Source organism: Primulina eburnea, chromosome 10 (assembly GCF_022965805.1).
Source record: "Primulina eburnea isolate SZY01 chromosome 10, ASM2296580v1, whole genome shotgun sequence".
NCBI classification, from domain to species: Eukaryota; Viridiplantae; Streptophyta; class Magnoliopsida; order Lamiales; family Gesneriaceae; genus Primulina; species Primulina eburnea.
In genome coordinates, this window is record NC_133110.1 from 5,993,224 (window position 1) to 6,014,149 (window position 20,926).

Consider the following 20,926-nt stretch of genomic DNA (forward strand, 5'->3'; position numbering starts at 1 on the left):
TAGCAAATCCTTTGAATTGGACGTAGCTTGCGATCTTATCTTTTTTGTATAATCTCTCAATGTTTCATCGTCGTTGATCTCTATTTGCTTCTCTTTTCGTTTGGTGTTTTTGGCGAGTTTTATTGATGATGCATTTGTTCCCTTCTTGTCTTCTATGATGATAGACTGAGATCCTGGCTTACTTTTCTTCGTCAATTTCTGTTTTCTGATCTTCCTTTCTCTGTTCAAATTGTCATCGATTTTGTCAACACCTTCAGCTTCTATAGAACATATGGGTCCACGTTTGTCGATGAAGTGATTTAACTTAAACAAAACTTTGTAGTTTTCATTCAGCAATGCATCAACATGATTTGTAATTGTGGTATCAGGGACAAGCTGAAGGCAATAAGAAACAAAAAAGTTTAGATTTATGTAATGATAAGAATTATTACCCATATGAAATAAATTGTAATATTTTGTTTTTACTTGATTATGAATCTTTATGTAGTCTTCAACAGGATATCCAATTAATGCCTCAACAACTTCTTCAAAGATTGTAATCCTAGCAATATTTGTTCCATCATCCAACAAAAATGATAATCTATACCTAGAAGATTGAATTTGTAGTGTTCAATATCAATGTTAGATATATAAATATATGGCAGATGTAAAAATTTGAATACATAGTATTACCTGGGAACTATCTGGACTTGTAATTTTAAGCAATTTAGATAAGCAAGGCCATTTGACATTTTTGTACCCGCTTTGAGACAATGATCACAAGCTTCGTAGTATGGTAAAGAACCATTCTAAATCTCCTTGATAGTTCCTTGTAAATAGTAATATGCATTCTATATTTGAAAAAAAGTTCGATCATTAATGATAATTTGAATTTGTAATGTTTTTTGTTTTATTTAAGGATGATCATCAACACCGATTAATAAATATGAGTTCTCTACAACTGGAAAAAGCAGACTAAATTCAATAAGACATGTGTAAAAATAAATATTCAAACCTCCATTAAAGTAGCCTCCTTTTTAATCACTTCGTCAATTGTTACACACTTAGAGTCAACAAACATTTTCTTCATCCAAATAGTAATTAGTTTTTCGCGCCTCTCTTCTGCGTCCAACCTGTTATTAATATTTTTTTGAAAACAAGTAATAGATTTTTTTAGGAAAAAGAGAGTGAGTAGTCTGAATATACGAGGAAATTAAATTCATAATTATTGGTGATAGACAAAAATGATGATTAATATCTTTTGACACATATATTAATGTTAATGCGGAGATCTAAACACCAAATTTGAAACTGTTAAAATGAGAAGAAATTTATTTTTTTTGATGAGTTATCAGATCCATGATAGTTGATATAGAGAAGTCGTAATTTACCATGAGTTTGCAGCATCTGTCTGGGTGCATGGAGGGTTGAAAAAAACAGATGTAGTTTGCATTGATTTCAACTGATATACTTCTGTTTGATATTAGATCGGAAAATTGATGGGTTTTGTTCATAACAAACAAATAAACAATGAACATAATGAATTTTACTGTTGTATTCTTGCATCCTCAGGTTGGTAAAAATGATAATTGGGTTCTTCGATTCCATATGCTTCATCATTTGTCCCTCATTGAAAGCAAGGTTGTAATGCCCAAGATTTTATATCGTGTTAAATTACGATTAGTAATTTTTAATCGGGACGATTATGAAAGGGCTAATCGAGACACAAATTAAAAGTTTATATGTGAAGTTGCTGGTGCGAGAGCCGAAGGTCTCGCGCATATGCGCGGAGAGTAAGCGCGCATATGCGCGAGTAGGGCAGAACCCATGGTGCAAAACAGTAGCATCGGCGCACATGCGCGACTATATGCGCGCACATGCGCGAGAGGTCCAGAGAAGTTGGCGCACATGCGCCGAGTAAGGAGCGCATATGCGCGAGTCCCCGTGCAGCTACGCACCGAGACAGAATATCTCGCGCATATGCGCGAAAGGTGGTCGCGCATATGCGCGAGACGTGCAGTGTGCACATTGAGCCACTCGTCCATTTGCATGTGCTTGTGTGTGTGTGTGTGTGTGTATATATATATATATATATATATATATATATATATATATATATATATATATATATATCCAAACGTAAATCTTTGGAAGGAAAAACGAAATTCAGAGGAAACTTTTGTTCTTTGATTTTAGAATTCGATTCGTGAGAAATCCGGCCGTTAGATTTTAAATCCGACTTCGGAACTGTGTTCCTATCAGCGCAGGCTACTACGGGACGTAAGTTTTACTACGTTTTGACATGTTTTGAAATTATGATGTTGTTAGAATTGAATACACGTCATATATGTTGTTCTTGACATGTTAGACAGCGTAGAATTGAAGTCAGACAACGTTTATATGACAGTCATATCTATACAACAAAAATGGATTATATGGAACAACCCATTGTGAATTCAATGTGCGACGGCGGACTTCAACAATTCTTCCACCATTTCTTCTTCGGTATATCGGATACCCATCTCTCCCTTGCAATGATTGATTTGAAAAAGGACGAGGATAATGGCTTTTGCATTTTCCATTTATCATACAAGGACATTTTTTGTCCAGCAAGCCACACGGGCCATGCATCATATGCCTCGTCACCAAATGAAAGAGCTTTGGGAAACGATTCTCATCCGTAATCTCAGCAACAACATACGAATCAAACATTTCAGGCGAACTAATCTTGGAATCGGTGGATAAGATAAGAAGCATGTGGCAATGTGGCAGACCTCGTTTCTGGAATTCAATAACATAAACATATGCAGCAACGCGGCCGAATATACATTTTTTGAGGACTTGGTCTTTTAGATCAATCAACTTCGAACGAAAAACTCGCAAAACAAGATCCGGCCGATCATGTGCAAATTGACCATCAAATAGATTTTCTTTAATTTCTTTCCATTCGGGATTGCAAGTAATCGTAAGAAACAAGTCTGGTTTCCCAAACGCTTTGACCAAGGCAATAACATCAAGATATCTTTTGCGCATATCTCTTGGGCCTCCAATAAACGACGTAGGGAGAACAATACGGTGACCAATCTCGCTACCGCGGGTCTCTCCACCAACAACGCTGTCGACTATCCCTTGATACATCTCTGATCTGATTTCTGTTTGATTTCGTCTGTAGTAATCGAGGCGAGTTGTCTCCAATTTAATGTACATATCAACAATATATTGTTGCAACAGTCTACCACCATATAACAGAATAGATGAATCATTATCTCTGATTTGTAACCGATAGCAATAATGCTCCCTGCATGACACCATTCTATCATTTTTGCCACGAATAATCGCTACAATCAAAAGAATCCATATTAAAAGAGCAAATGAAAGTATGTTTGGAAAAAGAGAGAAGATATCAATGATTGAACAACATATTCAATTAGTATAAGCAAATATGTAAAAAACTTAATTTATCAAGGACGAGCTCAGTTTTTTACCTCGGTGTTGGGCAACTCATTTATATTTCCTTTGGGCTAAATTTATACTGTAAAAAATTGTTGGCCGAAATAGGTGACCTATAATTGTCTTTTATGTCATGATAATATATTTTAATCTTGGAAATTATATAAAAATACAGGGCCACCTATTTTGCATCCTAGATTACTTCACATATATTTCAATCTTGAAAATGATTGAAATACTCCATGCTGGTCTTTCTATTTTGCTAATATCTCTATTAGTTTGTCATATTATATTTATTTTAATAATATAATTGTTTCGCAATACACCTACTTAATTGTCTAACTAATGGCCAAATAATTTCTTCTCGTTTTTTTAAATATATTAAAGGATTGGTTTGTCTATGTAATTTTAAATTTTCGTCATATTTAAAAAAATTGAAATTTTAGTTGCATTCTATATACCTAAAAATTTAAGGGTAACTCCATTGTTCAAAGAACAAATATTGGGAAACAAATTGATATGCTGAAGTATTTTATTAGAATAAAATTTGCATATTCACATTATGACATAAGTAAATTAATTTACACGTTAATATGCAGATGTAATTTGTTCAAGTAATTATTCAATTTCAGTTGTTTAAAAAGCACAATTGACAATTTGATTTTTAATAATTATCAACTATACCATATAATGACGTAATTTTAAATATTTTCTACCTTATATTAAATTTCTCATAAACTCACCTCGGCTTTCACCGCCAACATACTGAGGAAGGGAAGGAAATCCAGAAGTAGATGCCAAGTTAATTATTGCCAAAAGAAGCAGGACTATGATCAATTCCAGATTTCAGAATGTGTTGTTGCCAACCAACATCACCATAGGGGAAAAACAACGGATATTGTAGTGGATCATAGCAGCCAAAGTAAGGTTTTATCATATGCATATGTCCATCATATGCGTGAACAACAATATCTCGGTCATAAGGAATATTAGCATTGTCACTACCCTGCACCCATATAGCAGCAACCTGATCGGCGGATGGGCTATTATAACGCCTATGATCGATAGAAACATCTTTGCTAATGTGCAACCTCAGATTCTTTACAGAAGGATATTGCTTAATCCTCTTTAGGAGCTGAGCATAGGGATTCACTTTTAATATATCCATCAACAAAGCTATGGTAGATTCATTGACGGCTTCTTCACCAACAACAGATATTCTATTACGCAGCCCATTGTCACTGTCCCAAAAATAAAGTTGGAAATATTTAGGACCATCATCGCTGGGCACAAGAGGTGGCAAAGAATGAAACACTTGTCCCGACACACGAAATGTATACACTCCACGATTAAGAGACGCAAGATCTTTATCAAGGCGAACTACGAATGATGTGAAAGAAAACAAACTATTATACAACCGAATTTTTCGGCGAAACGAAATAGCTAAAGGACACGATACATCAGTAAATAAATCACGAAGACGCGATGGGATAATAGGGGAAGTGAGCTGAATTTTGCCAGAACCACAACAAAACGTAGGGGATTCATGTGGAAACCTCCATGCTCCACAATAGCGACATTTTGGAACCACGGGGAAATTCTGCAAGTGATCGATGTCCTGCTCGATAACTTGAGGAAAACAAAAAAGTGATAAAATATACAAGGAGGGATTCCAGAAAAACAACATTCATATGAAAAAACAAGGAAATCAACCAATACCAAGAATATGAAAACAAAACATACAATGGATTAAGCATCCTCGACCAATAGACGAACTACCAATTGAACAACCTGTGATTTGAAGATAACAGAGATGAAAGCATTTGTGAAACCCATGAATCCATTTCGGATTTTAAGAACTATAATTACAGAAGCTAACCAGTCGTAGTAGAAAGTGTGTTCTCGCAACTCGACGAATTGTCCAACATTTCACTGCCAAAACACGAGGGAATGGGTAAGGAAGAGCTAAAGAATAAAAACCAGTACAACACCAAGGAAGATGCGAGCAAGAGAATGGGAGAAAGTAACACACCAACTGCTGCTTTTAAAAATGGAAAAGAACGGGAAGCCATAAAAATGAATGAAACAAAGTAAACAAGAGCAACACCTGGAGACGAAAGTAGACGTCGGTCTATGCTTTCGACCACGAGCCATGACTGGCAACAAAAGACAAGCGTGAAATAGGGTGGAGTGACGGCAGAGAAGTAGAAGCCACATGCAGCCAAGGAACAAAAACGAATTTGTGTATGAGGTGCTGGAGGCAAATAGACGTACAACCAACATAACAACAATAAGGAGTCAGAACTTACACACAGATATTAATTACCCATTATCACATAAACATTATTTATTGATTAATAATTAATATGAGTATTAATAATATTAATTAATAATACTGAAACTGTAGCGAAAAAAGAAAGCTCTTGGAGTGAAGGGAAGCCAACAAGTCGGATAATTAAGTAATAATTACTATTATTATTAAAACACAATTAATAAATAATAATACTTAAATACTTAAAATATTGGAATATTAAAGTGTTGGAATATTAATAACTAATATTAATAAAATAATAATAATACATCATTAAAACACAATTAATAAATAATAATACGTACATACTTAAAATATTGGAACATTAAAGTGTTGAAATATTAATAACTAATATTAATAAAAAATAATAATACATTGTTAAAACACAATTAATAAATTACTTAAAATATTGGAATATTTAAGTGTTGGAATATTAATAACTAATACTTAGAGAGAAAGGGCAATGAGGTAAAAACACGAATACTAAAAGGGCAATGATTGAATAACAATACCTAAAAAGTTGGAAGAAGAAAAAGACAGTAAGGTAAAAACACAATTAAAACTGCTATATTTATAAGGATATAATACTTAAATACTTAAAATATTGGAATATTAAAGTGTTGGAATATTAATAACTAATATTAATAAAATAATAATAATACATCATTAAAACACAATTAATAAATAATAATACGTACATACTTAAAATATTGGAACATTAAAGTGTTGAAATATTAATAACTAATATTAATAAAAAATAATAATACATTGTTAAAACACAATTAATAAATTACTTAAAATATTGGAATATTTAAGTGTTGGAATATTAATAACTAATACTTAGAGAGAAAGGGCAATGAGGTAAAAACACGAATACTAAAAGGGCAATGATTGAATAACAATACCTAAAAAGTTGGAAGAAGAAAAGGACAGTAAGGTAAAAACACAATTAAAACTGCTATATTTATAAGGATATAGATATAGATTTATGTAGAGTTTTTTGCAAGATTTTTATAGACTTTTGTGGACTTTTTTATTATATAGAATTTTATAAATTTTGTATTTAATCATAGCATATTATTTTTTTATTAATTTCTTTGAACCAATAATTAATTGACATATATAACATATTCAGTTTGAAAATATTTTTCAATATTTATATGAATAAATAAATTTACTTATTTAAAAGTTAAATCATTTAATCCTTACATGTGTATATATGTAGATTTGTATGCATGTTTGTAAATTTTTTTAAATACATCATTTGATTAATCTGTAACTTTGTTTTTAAATTGATAATATACTTGTGAAAAGAATATAATTTTGTATAAAAATATCATAGTTTACATATTAATTGAAAATGCTAAAATGAATTTAAAAAATCATGGTTGTTACGAGATTATTCAATTATTAAGAATTAAGCAAAAAAATTTTGGACCATATTTTATTATTATTGGATATACATTAATTTCTATAACTCATAAATTAAAAATCACAAAATCAATTCTAAAATTCAAAATTTCTTGCGATATTAAAATAAAAAATTATTAAATAAACAATCAGCCAAAAAATGAAAAATTTGAAAAGCAAAGATGAAAATATATATAGAGATACACTTCGAAAATTTGAGAGAGTGATAGAGATAGATGAGAGGAGAGAAGATAAGAAGATAGGTGATGTGAAGTGACAAAGAAAAATAAATAGTTTGTGTATGAGTTAGAAGTTTTAAAAATCCATCCAAATCTTTGGGTTGAACCAAATACAATTTTTTTACAATTTATAGTTGTACCTTAAGCTTTAATGTTTGTATGTCAATGAATTCCATGAAGTTATTAAAACTCTATGAAAAATTCGAATACTTATAGACTTTTATAGAGTTTTTAAAAGTCAATTTTGAATATCACTTGACTTTTTAAAACTGTCTATTTTGAATAGGGGTGGGCACGGGTCGGGTTTTTCGGGTTTCGGGTAGTTCGGGTCGGGTACCCGATTTTTCGGGTAGCATTTTCCTTACCGAACCCGACCCGATTCTGGACACTACCCGCTTTTCGGGTACCCGATAAAGTCGGGTTCGGGTAGGGGTCGGGTTCGGGTTTTTTTTTTTTTTTTTATAAAATAACATTTTATCATTTTGTGTCTACCAAATAATATATGACGAGAAAACAAGCTTATCAAAATAATATTGTCTCGTGAATGTCTACAAAAGTTAAACACAAAAATATTTATCTCAAAACATAGAATGAGTATTATAATTAACAAATATTTAAATCGAGCATAAACTATTTAGATGCATATATAAGAAATTAACAAGTCTAATCTTGAAAATTCAACTTAGATCTTCACCAAAAAAATCAGACTCAACTTCTTGTTTGACTTTCAAAATGTCTTCTGGAATATTTCATCACCTACATAAAAAGATGTAAATTTATTAACAAAAAAATGAACATCATAAAACAAAAAATATAGTGTACCAATAATTCATGTTTTTCATCAATACAGGAAACAAACCTGAGAAAAATAAAATGCAAGAAAATAATCAAGAATAATCAAATAAACTGAGAAAAATAAAATGCAATAAAGTGTACCAATAATTCAAGAATAATCAAACATTAATAATAGATGTATCAACACCCATTTTGTCATTTATAAGCCCACTGCCCATATGTATTTTTTAAAAACAACCGGGTACCCGATCGGGTAATTCGGGTACCAATTCAATATCCGAACCCGACCCGACTAAAATATAGTCGGGTTCGGGTATTTTACCCGAAAGTTGCACCCGATCGGGTTTCGGGTCGGGTAGAACCCGAAAAACCCGACCCGATTGCCCACCCCTAATTTTGAATACCACTAGACTTCTATAGAAGATGTAAAAGTCTTAATTGAATACATCTAGACTTTTAAAATCTGCAAAAATAATTAAAATTCAATAAATCTCTTATATTGAATACACCTCCTTTAAATTCCAAACCTCGTATCAAATTTGAAATCTTAATGCCAAATTAACTATAAACCATCCACAAAATAATGATTATGTCGAGATCCGTGAAATCGAAAACTATTTCGAGGGAAAATTTGAAAAGAACAATAATCATATGCTAATCTAAGTAGTAGAATTACACGGCAAAAGGGATTTTTTAATTTGCTGAATTAATATGCAAATATGATTGGTAATCATATCACGAAATTTTTTGCTGGGAGCAATCCATGTACGTACAAATTCGTAATCTCTCCAACTCCACACTCCTGCAAACTCAAAACTCTCACAATCACTCTTCCACATGACTTCCTCCCTCATTTTCAAACACAAATTCGCACACATATTTCTGAAAACTACTCAGAAACTGCAAACTTCTCGCGTCCCACCATGGCCTATATTAAAAGAATTAATTTCTCCGTTTTCAGAATCATTGCTTATGGCATTATTTTTGTTTCCATTGCTTCCACTATGTTTCTGGGCTTTAGGCCCTACTCTGATTCTTCTTCTGCGCCACCCTGTTTCTATGGAAATCTGACTCGTGATGACGGGAAAACTAACGAAGTTGAAGTCTTGGATCAAACAGTTAATAACAATGAAATCCCACCAGAATATGGCAACTTCGAAACCATTGCTTCTGGAAAGGGAATCTCGATGATAAAATCTCTGATGAATTGCGATTTATTTGATGGGAAGTGGGTGAGTGACGAGTCCTACCCACTGTACAGCCCCGGTTCTTGTTCTCTGATTGATGAACAGTTCAACTGTTTTGGTAACGGTAGGCCTGATACTGCCTATCACAAACTTAAGTGGAAGCCAAAGGATTGCACTCTTCCGAGGTGTTCTTTATAATCAACTACTGTGACCTTTTTTTTTTTTTTTTTTTATTGTCGTTTGCAGATTAAATACATTGATCTTCTATATTGGTTGTTCAGGTTGGATGGAAGTCATATGCTGGAACTGTTGAGAGGAAAACGGCTTGCTTTTGTTGGTGATTCTCTGAACAGAAATATGTGGGAATCTCTTATTTGCATACTTAAGAACTCTGTGAAAGACCAGAAAAAGGTTTATGAAGAGTTGGGGAGGCAACAATTTCGGACAGAAGCTTCCTTTTCCTTCATATTTGAGGTAAGTAGTTTAAGTTAATCCATGGGATTTTGTCTCTGTTTAATTCAACTATTTTCTTCTTTATAGGACTATAACTTTTCGGTGGAGTTTCACGTGTCTCCCTTTCTGGTGCAAGAATGGGAATTCAAAGGAAGAAACGGAACAAAGAAGGAAACACTTCGACTTGATTTAATAGAGAGCTCTGCAGATAAGTATAAAAACGCAGATATAATTGTGTTCAATAGTGGTCACTGGTGGACTCATGAGAAGACTTCCAAAGGGTATGTTAAGAATGATATATTGTATTTATAGAACTTTTTGATAAATTTGAATATTTTGTAATGTTGTTCAGGAAGGACTATTATCAAGAAGGGAGCCATGTTTACAGTTACCTGAAAGCCACAGAGGCATTTCGAAAAGCCTTGACCACCTGGGGAAGATGGATCGAGGCCTAATGTCGATCCCTTGAAGTCTCTAGTGTTCTTCAGGGGTTATTCAGCATCTCATTTCAAGTAATGTATTCTTGTTTACATTCTAAATATCAAGCATAACTGTCTAGTAACCTAGTAGTTATATTATAGTGGTGGGCAGTGGAATTCTGGTGGGGAGTGTCATCGCGAAACGGAGCCAATAGAGAGGGAGACGTCGCTGTCGATTTATCTGCCATGGATGAGGGTCGTGGAGAGTGTTTTAAAAGGAATGAGAAGCGAGGTGGTAAGTTACATGAACGTGACACGAATGACGGATTATCGGAAAGACGGGCATCCATCTATATATAGGAAACGAAACATGTCGGACGAAGCAAGAAAGTCATTGTTGAGTTCTCAGGATTGCAGCCACTGGTGCCTCCCTGGGATTCCAGACGCATGGAATGAAATCCTGTATGCCCAACTTCTGCTGAAATTAAATCACTAGAATCGGTAAATATTCAGACATGACTGTCCATACAGTGTATAGAAATTTTTTCTATTTTCCTTTTTTTTAAGAAAAATACATACAACATGTGTACTGTTAGCCTAGAGTTTACTCACTACATACTGAAAAAGTAACGGCAGTAGGTTCCATCATCATAAAAAAACATTTACTTGATATGAGACAGATTTATCAGTAACGATTGGGAGAAAAGAACTTCAGGAAATTAGTCGATGTTTCAATCTGATGTTCATGTTCCTACAGGCTACATCTTGGTCTAATCTCCCTCTCCATTTGAGTTAGGTCCAAGTTCTAATCTTAACAGACATCTCAGACGAAATGCAATGATTTACAACGTGTTAAAATTGTTCATCGAGACATTTTTTTGTTCCCAGGGAATATATAATTGAGAAAAGTGTCGATTTTTATTAACTCAAAATTGTCTATACCAAAACTGATGAACTATAGATCCTTAAATAGAAAAATGAAATATAATATACCCAGACTAGTGATGCCTCAGGTAAAATCTGACAAACATTTTGTATTTTGCTCAAATTAAATAAACAAAATGTAAATCTCATATTGCAATTGAACAATATACCCAGACTAGTGATGCCTCAGGTAAAATCTGACAAACATTTTGTATTTTGCTCAAATTAAATAAACAAAATGTAAATCTCATATTGCAATTGAACCAGACATGATTGCTGATTTACTTCACTATATAGTTTTTATTTTGATCAACTATAAAACATGCATGCATGATATATATATACACATCTTCAATTCTCAATCAAAATTGCATCCTATATATATCACACACAAAACTGACCGCCGCAAAAACGATAAATGAAAATTTTGTCTATCAAAATTTTCAAATTTCATTATATGAATAAGATTTGTACCATCGATATATCGACGTAGTCTGATCGTTGATCGAGTTTATAATGAGCCACAATTATTTATTTATTGAATTTAGAATCTGCTAATTAAATAATATTATTATTGATGACTATTATATATATATATATACATGATTCTCATGTAATATTCAAAAAAGTCTAAAATTGATTAATTAATTAAAAACTAAATAATGGTTATTAAATTATATATATATAATTAAAATATATTAAAATACATCTATAAATATCTTCATATAGGTTTGTTTATATATTCATGCATTATCAAAAGTTAGCTTTGTATAATATAAACTACATGAGAATTTTAATTAATAATAAAAAAATCCTAAAGGGATCACTTGAATTTTTTCTCCTTCTTCCACCGCGAGGTCGCTAATCCAGACTAGTTTGGTGTCCAGCGTTAAATTCACAAAAATAAACAGATTTAAATATTTTATGAATGTTTTAAATCATAAGACGTCCTAGAAACGTTTGGAACGTCAAAACAAATTTTTTAAACTTCCGCTCCGCTACGTGTAGGAAAATGGTACTCCAACACATCGAACTCGCATGGTCTACAACAATAAAGCCACCCACTGCAGTGTGATTTATGGCATAAATCACAATGCAAGCATAAATCACACTGCAAATCGCAATAAATCACACTGCAAATCATAAGGAGGTTTAAGCTCTAGTTTGAGTGTGTGGAGATGCAAGGAAGGAATTTTGAGTAAAAGAGGCAGTGCTATGCATAACATAAGATAATAATGGTTGCAGTTAGTGCAGCTGTAGCAGAACCCAGAAATATCCCTTCCACAAGCCTCACATCTGCTGGTTGGTGTGGCTAAAAGGGTGAGATGATGGCTCGGGTCTGCGGGGTGAAGTACCCTTTTAGGCATTCTGTAGCATACTTTGTGAAGGAAGAATCGGCAAAGTTTGCACTGATTACAGAATTTTCCAGGCATTATGGTCAGTTTGCAGCCAGAACAAACATCATCTTTATCCGGTGGTGACTCGAGATATTATAATTGGTGTTGATGCCTAAAATGTATCGAGTCGCTCGCCGGTTCTTCCACGAAGCAATTTTCCTGTATTTTAGTCGATAAACACAAGTACAGGTGCATGAAGAGCGATAAAACCAAGGGTAGGACAATGTTTTGACTAAACCAAGCAACAAAATATTAATGTAGATATATCTCATGCAACCAGCTGGATTAACATACAAACACACCAGCCCAGCATTTGTGAGTTGTTACATAATCTAGTTCTGGACACAGTGTATATAACATGTTGAAATATTTTAATTGTGAATCTAGCTAGCTACAAAGAATACAGAATTAGAAGCAAGGTTTTTTAGATCATATTAACTGATTCTTGCAAGAAAATAGGTTGATGTAAGTGCATGATTAACCTGGCTTCCCTTGTGTTTGTTTTCTAAAATGCTTGGCTGAAGAAAAACAGCATGCCAACGACAATTTAAAATAATCATAGTACCTCGTCCTGCACATGTTATCGTATCGTAGATGACTAAAACGACATGATCTCAAATTTGACGCTCGAATGTAATAAACTCATTCCCACCTAAAAAAAAAAAACTAAAACGACATAGTGCAAGCAAGTGGAGGCCATTTAAAGTCAATATACGTAATGGATGTGAAGTTTCTTTCAAAGTCAATGCCCAACCACTTGCCCAAATTGTTGACTCAGTAAACTTTCGATCTGATAATATGCACAATTAATTCTCATAAACTGAATCAGAAGGTTGTTTCGAAAAGCAGGAGATCAAATGGAGTACAAGCATTTCAGCCACGAGCACGCGTTGACCCTCTACAAAGTTCAGGCGGGGCAGCAGTTTCAGTGCCACGGCTGTCATCTGCCGTGCCACGACTCTATCTTCGCCTGCTGGAGCTGCAATTTCTTCCTCCATGAGCACTGCGGGAACGCAAACCGATATGTTAAGCATCCGTCCCACCCGGAGCACCCCCTTGTTCTCTTGCCTACCCCCACCTACTGCAGCAGTTCGTATCTGTGCAACGGCTGTGGCGCACCGGGAAGCACGTTTTCCTACTGCTGTCCAATGTGCGAGGTGGATGTCCATGTCCATTGCGCGTATTTGCCTCCCAAAGTGACCCACAAAGCCCATGAGCATGAGGTATTTCTCAGCTTCAAACTACCTGATTTTAATGGCACCCCTGTACACTGCAAGATTTGCACAAAAGAGCTGAACTCTAAGCATTGGTATTATTTTTGTGAGAAACCTGAGTGTGGTTTTAGGATCCACACCTTTTGCGCTACTCATGAGGTGAAACCAGGGCTCTATGAGGATAACGAACCAGAGAATCAAGTCCAAACTCAGATCCCAGTATGTTCTCAGCCACAGCCGACAGCTGAGGATGTTCTTGCTCACTTGTTACGGCTTCAGATGATAGAGGCGCAAATAGCTCACACGAACAATCAATCGTCTCTCATGAATAGCTTATGACCCGTTTGTTCGAAATTCAATCCTCCACGAGTCGACAAATAACGCATTATCTACTTTCTTTGTTAAACATTTACTCTCAGTCAATGGCTATCCTCTTTCCTGTATTTGTTATCCCTTTTCAACATCATTCGTGTCTGTAACTTTTAACTGATGAAGAAATCAAACGTGCGTCCAGTTCTTTGTTATTTATTCTAATTTGATCTAGCTAACCTTGTTCATTTATATACCTCAAATGGCAATTAAATCAAACGCGAAATTGATCGAATCAAACTTCCTGCCATTGCCTATAATGTGCCCAAATGTGGACTAGTGAGGGGTTATTGCTAAAATTAATGCGAAGGAACAAAATGATGAGCAGATCAGATAATAAGCTCCGGAAGAAACAAGAAAATGTGCCCACTATACACAACCATAAGTTTTGAGAGCTGGAAGTACATTAATATTATTTTCTCATGATTCTCCTTCCATTTGCCTAACTCATAGGAATCGATGAATTTGCTCGTGATAATGCACTCGACTTGCCTAGCTATTAGTCTTCTTGAGAACCAATTGGATATTTAACTTCACTAGCGTAGCCAGTTAATTCAACAAATCAGTAAATAGAAACTACCCGAAAGTCAGGAAACTTATAAAAAATAATTTTCACTTTTCATTTATATTCTCTTCTATTCTCTGTTCGATCTGTATTCCTTCATCTTTAAACATCTTCCTGTCCATTCTCTCAATTTTTCCTTGTGTGCTGTTTTAGTCCCATAACTACATCCCCAGACATTTACTTTCTGGTGAATATTCAGCACTCGAGGGACTGAATTTGGCTCCCAAGTAAACTGAGAACGAGCAACTTGACATTCGTGGACATTGTTCGTGCGAATGGTAACTGGTAAGACATTAAATGATTATACATATTTGTTTTCATCCAAAATTTTTATAAATATTTAAAAGTTATTATTTAGATAATGATAATATAATTATATTAAATATATAATTTGATGAGGGATTAAATATTAAATTTTAAAATTTTAAATTGAATTAGATATTGATAGGATATTTTTGTAAAATTTAATTGATGTTATAAAGTCATCTTATTAAATCTATATCTATATCTATATCTATACTTCTATAAATATATGAGTTTCAATTGTGAATTTACTTGGTTACCCTTTTTCAATTATTATTTAATTAATGTCTTATTTTTCTTATCTAATTACCTAATTTGTTTAATTAATACATTTCACATCTTTATATTTTCTAAGCTTTATAATCAAAAATGCGTACTTAATTTTTTTTAAACTTCAAGTTACAATAATATATAAATTTTTGGTTAGCGGTTCGGACTTAATTTTTTAAACTTCAAGTTAAAAAAATATATATGTTTTATAACTAAAAATATTTCAAACTTTATTTTTTAAACTTCAAGTTAAATGAACATATAAATTTGTGGTTAATATTTTTTAAACCTACAATATATTTTCTATTTTTAGCGGTCCGGACTTAATTTTTTAAACTTCAAATATTTTCTATGCTTTTTTAAACTTTATAAGTTACATTATAATATAAATTTTTGATTAGCGTTCGAACTTAGTTTTTTAAACTTCAAGTTAAAAAAACATATATATTTTATAATTAAAAATAATTCAAAATTTATTTTTTAAATTTCGAGTTGATTTAACATATAAATTTGTGGTTAGTATTTTTTAAACCTACAATATATTTTCTATTTTTTTAATATATTTTTTATGTTTTATAACCAAAAATGGTTCAGACTTAATTTTTTAAACTTCAAGTTACATGAACATATAAATTTTGGTTAGCGGTTCGAACTTAATTTTTTAAACTTCAAGTTAAATAAAAATATATGTTTTATAACAAAAAATAGTTCAGACTTTATTTTTTAAACTTCAAGTTAAATGAACATATAAATTTGAAGTTTAGTATTTTTTAAACCTACAATATATTTCTATATTTTTTAACCAAAAATTATTCATATTAATATGTTAACTTAAAGTTAAATAAAATATATAAATTTGTCATTATACCATTCATATTTATCTATAATATGCATCCATACATTTTTGGTTATTTAATATTTGATTTATGAAAATAGATCAAAATGAACAAATTAATCTTCAATTTGGTTATTACCAGTTACCTCATAATTTGTCATCCATGTTGGTCTTCTTCTAAATCGTTGAGATCTTTGTTCATTTTCTGTTTCATTGACTGAAATATGTTGATTGATTATTGATTGTTGCTTTTACTCTACAGATTATGCATTTTCCAAAGGATGTGTCATCCATGTTGCTCTTTTTTCTAAATCGTTGAGATCTTTGTTCATTTTCTCTCTCATTGGCTGAAATATGTTGATTGATTATTGATTGTTGCTTGTACTCTACAGATTATGCTTTCTCCAAAGGATCTGCATTTCTTCTCCATTTTCTACATCAAAATCGGCTTGAATTGGTTGTCTAACAATATTTTCATCAACGAAAAACTACTGAACATCATGAATATTTTTGGCATTGGGATAACTGCATCTACCGATTATCGTGTTAGTATCTATTTGGTTCAACTTTGAACACAATTCTTTTTCTGCGCATATATTTTACCTTGTTGACTTGTAACTCAACTGAGTTGAGATAAAGCGATTGTATTTTGTTACCTCAAACCAATCATACCGAAAGTTTTAATAGGGTATTCATTCATTCACCCCCTCTAAACATCTAGCCGGTCTGGTGTGCTGTCGTTGACCACCAAATTAATTCCTACTCTTTTGAATAAAAACGAGTGTAATGATGAGTAGTGTCGAATCCACAGGGAACAGTAGATTTATTTCTTTCGAGTAAAATGTAAATAAAGGGGGGATTGTTTAATAAAAACTAATAAAATACTATAACTAATTTAACATGCAAGAAGAAATAATTAATTAAGATGAAAACTAATGAAATGTAAATTAATATTGCCAAGCTCGATTCAAGGGATTTCTACTATTCAATTGTATCACTATTCATCGGCTAACATATATTTATTCATGCAATTACAATCAATTAACTTTAGAATTATAGGGATAGCCGCTAAAATTCTTGTGTTTTCCTAAAATAATTGACCAAACCCAGCATCCAGTCAAAACTTATCAATAATTAACTGGGCACGATAGCGTTCCATATTAATTAAAAATAGCATTTTCGTTTTGTGAAAACAGTTAATCCTAAAATCTAACAACCGAGATAGCTGCAATTGATAGATCGAGTTTCGTTGATTTATTTAGACTAAATATGCTATGATAGCACAACATACCTAATCTATCGCTACTCATGTACCAATCATTCATGAAAATTACGGATCACCGAATTCATGGATAGCAGTAGAAAATTATATATCGAATTAAATTGTCAGATTAACCGAGATACAACTTTCATATAATTAAATATAAATCAACAAATACTTGAACAAAACACGAATATTAAATTAAAGTGCAAATAGCCTCACAGTGATAAATCGAAATAGTAAAAATATCCCTTGAACCAAAAATAAAAGTTAGCCTAAAGTTGTGGAGAGAAGTTGAGAGAAAATCCTTCTGCCTTTCTTTTGCTCTTCACGTTGGATTGATGGAGAATTGTGAATTGAATGGTCTCTTGTAAAAAATAATATGCCGCCTCCTTATGTGTAGATGGTGTAGGTCATCAAAAAAATAAAAGATTAATGGGCCCAAAAGTCTAAAAGCCCAATATTCAAAAATAAAACCTAATCATAAGCAGTAGAAGAGTAGTCACAAGGCGTGATCACGCCTTATGCAAAAACATCTTCTGAATTTTTCTGCTCCACGTCTTCCACTAAGATCATATCGGCAACTTTAATTATGATATAAAATCACCTTTTTTAGCCCAAATTTATCGCAAGAACAGAAAACTTCACCCTACATTAAAATCACACAAAAATGTGTCAATTAAGCACGTTGAAAGTGGTAACAATGAGAGATATGACAACAAAAATGCAAACTATTACGAGCCTATCACGGTCCTAACAACATATGAGATTGAGTACACGCTGATAATCATAGACTAAAAAAAGAAAGCTAGATAAATCCATCATTCTTTGTTGCAATTGCAATTATTAAATAACAAAATTAAAGACACTTGGTTATTATATATTGTTGAATTAGTTAAATATAATTTGACATAGTATATTGATAAAATAATGAATTCCTTCAAAGGCATTGCTTAAGAATTGATATGTACATTAACCGATATTCGTACAGTCGTTTATTAATTATTTTAATTTAAATTATTTAAATTGTGTTTGTTTCATCCTTTTATTTTAATTTCAATTTATTTTATTAATTTATCAAGTTTTTGTTCAAGTTAATTAAAAAATTGTTTTTAATGTAGATTTGTAATATATCAAGTTTTGTCGGACGATATTCGTACTTGTTATTAAAACTCGACATGTACACAGAAATAACAAACAAATTTATATAACGAAAATTAAATTATTTAAAATAAACATGTGAAAACATGTAAATTTCATATATGTAATTAATATGAATTTATAAAAAATATAATTTTCATTTTTATTTATTATATCAACTAATTTTATCTCAGATAAAATTGTTTCCACGTGCAACGCACGTGCATATTTCTAGTCTATATAAATATATGGATTGAATTGTGAATTTCCTCTATTATCCCCATTAAAATTGTATTCTAATGACACTTTATCTTCCTTTTATGTAATTAGTTAATTATTATTATTAATCCATTGACTAATTATTATTTATTACTCTTTCACTCACTTTTTCAAGAAAATCACTATTATAAATAAATACATGGTTATTTATTTTTTCATCTACTCATTTAACAATAATCATTAATATATTTTTATTGTTAATTTTAAAATTATTTACTTTAATATTTACATTGACATCAAATTCACAAAAAATCACTATCATAATGTTAAAAATTTAAATAAATTGTTAATCTATACTAATTCACAAAAAATCACTATCATAATGTTATAATCTATATCTATATCTATATAAATATACGGATTGAACTGTGAATTTCTTCTATTATCCTCATTAAAATTGTACTCTAATGATATTTTTTCTTCTTTTTATGTAATTAGTTAATTATTAATCCATTGACTGATTATTATTTATTACTCTTTCACTCACTTTCATGGCATGACTACAAATAATATCAAAATATTTATTCAACAACTAATGATTCGAAACAATATGTAATAATATTATTTATAAAATTAATTGATTTTGTGAAAATACCTTACAAATAATAGTAATAGTGTTATACATTCTTTTATTAAAATAAATAATACAAAAAATTATGCTAACAGAGGTTTCGAACTAATATTTACAATTTATGTATTAATTATATTTTTCATAATCTTAGTTTTTTTACAAATAATACCAAAAAAAAATTTATGTTTAACAAAACAGAAAATAAGAAATTATAAATTTATATGTCGATGTTTAATCTATATTTATATCTATATATATACTAATCTAAATATATGAATGTGAATTGTGAATTTACATAAATATCCTTACCTTCATTTAATAATAATAATTTAATTAAATATTATTACCTTCATTTAATAATAATAATTGATATATGTTTTCTTTTTCATATATTCTTTTAATAATAATCATTTCATTAATACATTTTTATTTTTAAATTTAAAATTAATTACTTTAATATTTACATTGACATCAAATTCACAGAAAATCACTATCATAAATACATGTTTATTTTTTTTTATTTGTTTTTCATCTATTCATTTTATAATAATCATTAATATATTTTTATTTTAAAATTTAAAATTAATTACTACATATTTTCTTTTTCATATATTCTTTTAATAATAATCATTAATATATTTTTATTTTTAAATTTAAAATTAAATACTTTAATATTTACATTGACATCAAATTCACATAAAATCACTATCATAATTATATATTTATTTTTTTGTTTTTTTCATCTATTCATTTAATAATAATCATTAATATGTTTTTATTTTTAAATTTAATTATTTACTTTAATATTTACATTGACATCAAATTCACAGAAAATCACTATCATAATATTATAAATTTAAATAAATTGTTAATGTTACGAACATTAATGTAATAATGGGAAAACAAATAGAGATGAGTGTGCTTGAATAAAATTAAATTATTAATAAATATTAAGGTCATATAAAACATTTTTTTCCCATTTAGAAGGTAGATATATATAGATTACTTATGTATCAACAAAATACGTGATTGAGAGAAAATGTTTGTATGTAAGTGATTTCATTGCAAACATTTAAGTTATTTAATCAATTTTCAATATATGATGCTAAATACATATTACTAAATAATATAATATCTATTAATTAATCTATTAAATATATGACTTTCATTTGTAAGCTTACTATTATATTATTTTTTTTGTTTTACAATTTGTCATGTTAATGTTGTTATTTAAGTCATTTTTTTATCTTAGTTTAATAAGATCATTAATAGTGTATTTAACTCAATCAAACTAATTATTATTTTAATTTACTTTTAAATTTAATTTTAATTATTTAAATCTATATATTGCCGTCAAATAATAATAGGAAGACAAAGGGAGATGAGTCGGACTGAATAAAAATAAATTATTGATAAATATTAATGTCATACAAAATTTCTTTCTCCCATTTAGAATAAAAATATTTTCAAACTCTTTATGTGTCAATATAGATATGTGATTGAGAGAAATGTTTGTATGTAAGTGATTTCAAACACTGTTTTTAAGTTATTTAGT

At 30.8% G+C, this 20,926-nt stretch overlaps 3 protein-coding genes across 4 annotated transcripts; 1 reads left to right on the plus strand and 2 right to left on the minus strand.

Annotated features, from left to right (window-relative positions):
* LOC140803766 (uncharacterized) lies at positions 1 to 5,886 on the minus strand. 2 transcript variants are annotated; one of them, XR_012111923.1, is made up of 6 exons: positions 5,537 to 5,886; positions 5,309 to 5,361; positions 5,173 to 5,220; positions 4,173 to 5,058; positions 466 to 586; positions 1 to 375 (listed from the first exon to the last, which is right to left on the minus strand). XR_012111923.1 is itself a non-coding variant. In XM_073159648.1 (4 exons), exons 1-4 carry the CDS (start codon positions 5,710 to 5,712, stop codon positions 4,232 to 4,234), a joined length of 1,104 nt encoding a protein of 367 aa, XP_073015749.1. In that variant the 5' UTR covers positions 5,713 to 5,886; the 3' UTR covers positions 3,990 to 4,231. The 2 variants fall into 2 exon arrangements, 1 of the variants encoding a protein (XP_073015749.1); XM_073159648.1 differs by lacking the exons at positions 1 to 375; positions 466 to 586 and having other exon boundaries at positions 3,990 to 5,058.
* Positions 2,365 to 3,291, minus strand: LOC140803736 (uncharacterized). Its single transcript, XM_073159624.1, has one exon. It carries the CDS (start codon positions 3,289 to 3,291, stop codon positions 2,365 to 2,367), a length of 927 nt encoding a protein of 308 aa, XP_073015725.1.
* A 3,098-nt stretch (positions 5,887 to 8,984) lies between the features above and the next one.
* On the plus strand, positions 8,985 to 10,769 carry LOC140803787 (protein trichome birefringence-like). Its single transcript, XM_073159663.1, is given in 6 exon segments — positions 8,985 to 9,556; positions 9,653 to 9,845; positions 9,912 to 10,105; positions 10,177 to 10,276; positions 10,278 to 10,336; positions 10,406 to 10,769. Coding segments are annotated over 6 exon segments (1,329 nt in total). The 5' UTR covers positions 8,985 to 9,107; the 3' UTR covers positions 10,740 to 10,769.
* The last annotated feature ends 10,157 nt before the right edge of the window (positions 10,770 to 20,926 follow it).

Excerpts from the sequence above, each read along its gene's own strand:
- LOC140803736 (XM_073159624.1), bottom strand. The coding sequence starts at position 3,291 with ATGGTGTCATGCAGGGAGCATTATTGCTATCGGTTACAAATCAGAGAT.
- LOC140803766 (XM_073159648.1), bottom strand. The coding sequence starts at position 5,712 with ATGTTGGTTGTACGTCTATTTGCCTCCAGCACCTCATACACAAATTCG. Across the intron at positions 5,362-5,536 it reads ACGTCTACTTTCGTCTCCAG|TGAAATGTTGGACAATTCGT; the intron begins GTGTTGCTCTTG and ends GTGTTTTGGCAG. Across the intron at positions 5,059-5,172 it reads TCGAGGATGCTTAATCCATT|TTATCGAGCAGGACATCGAT; the intron begins GTATGTTTTGTT and ends GTTTTCCTCAAG.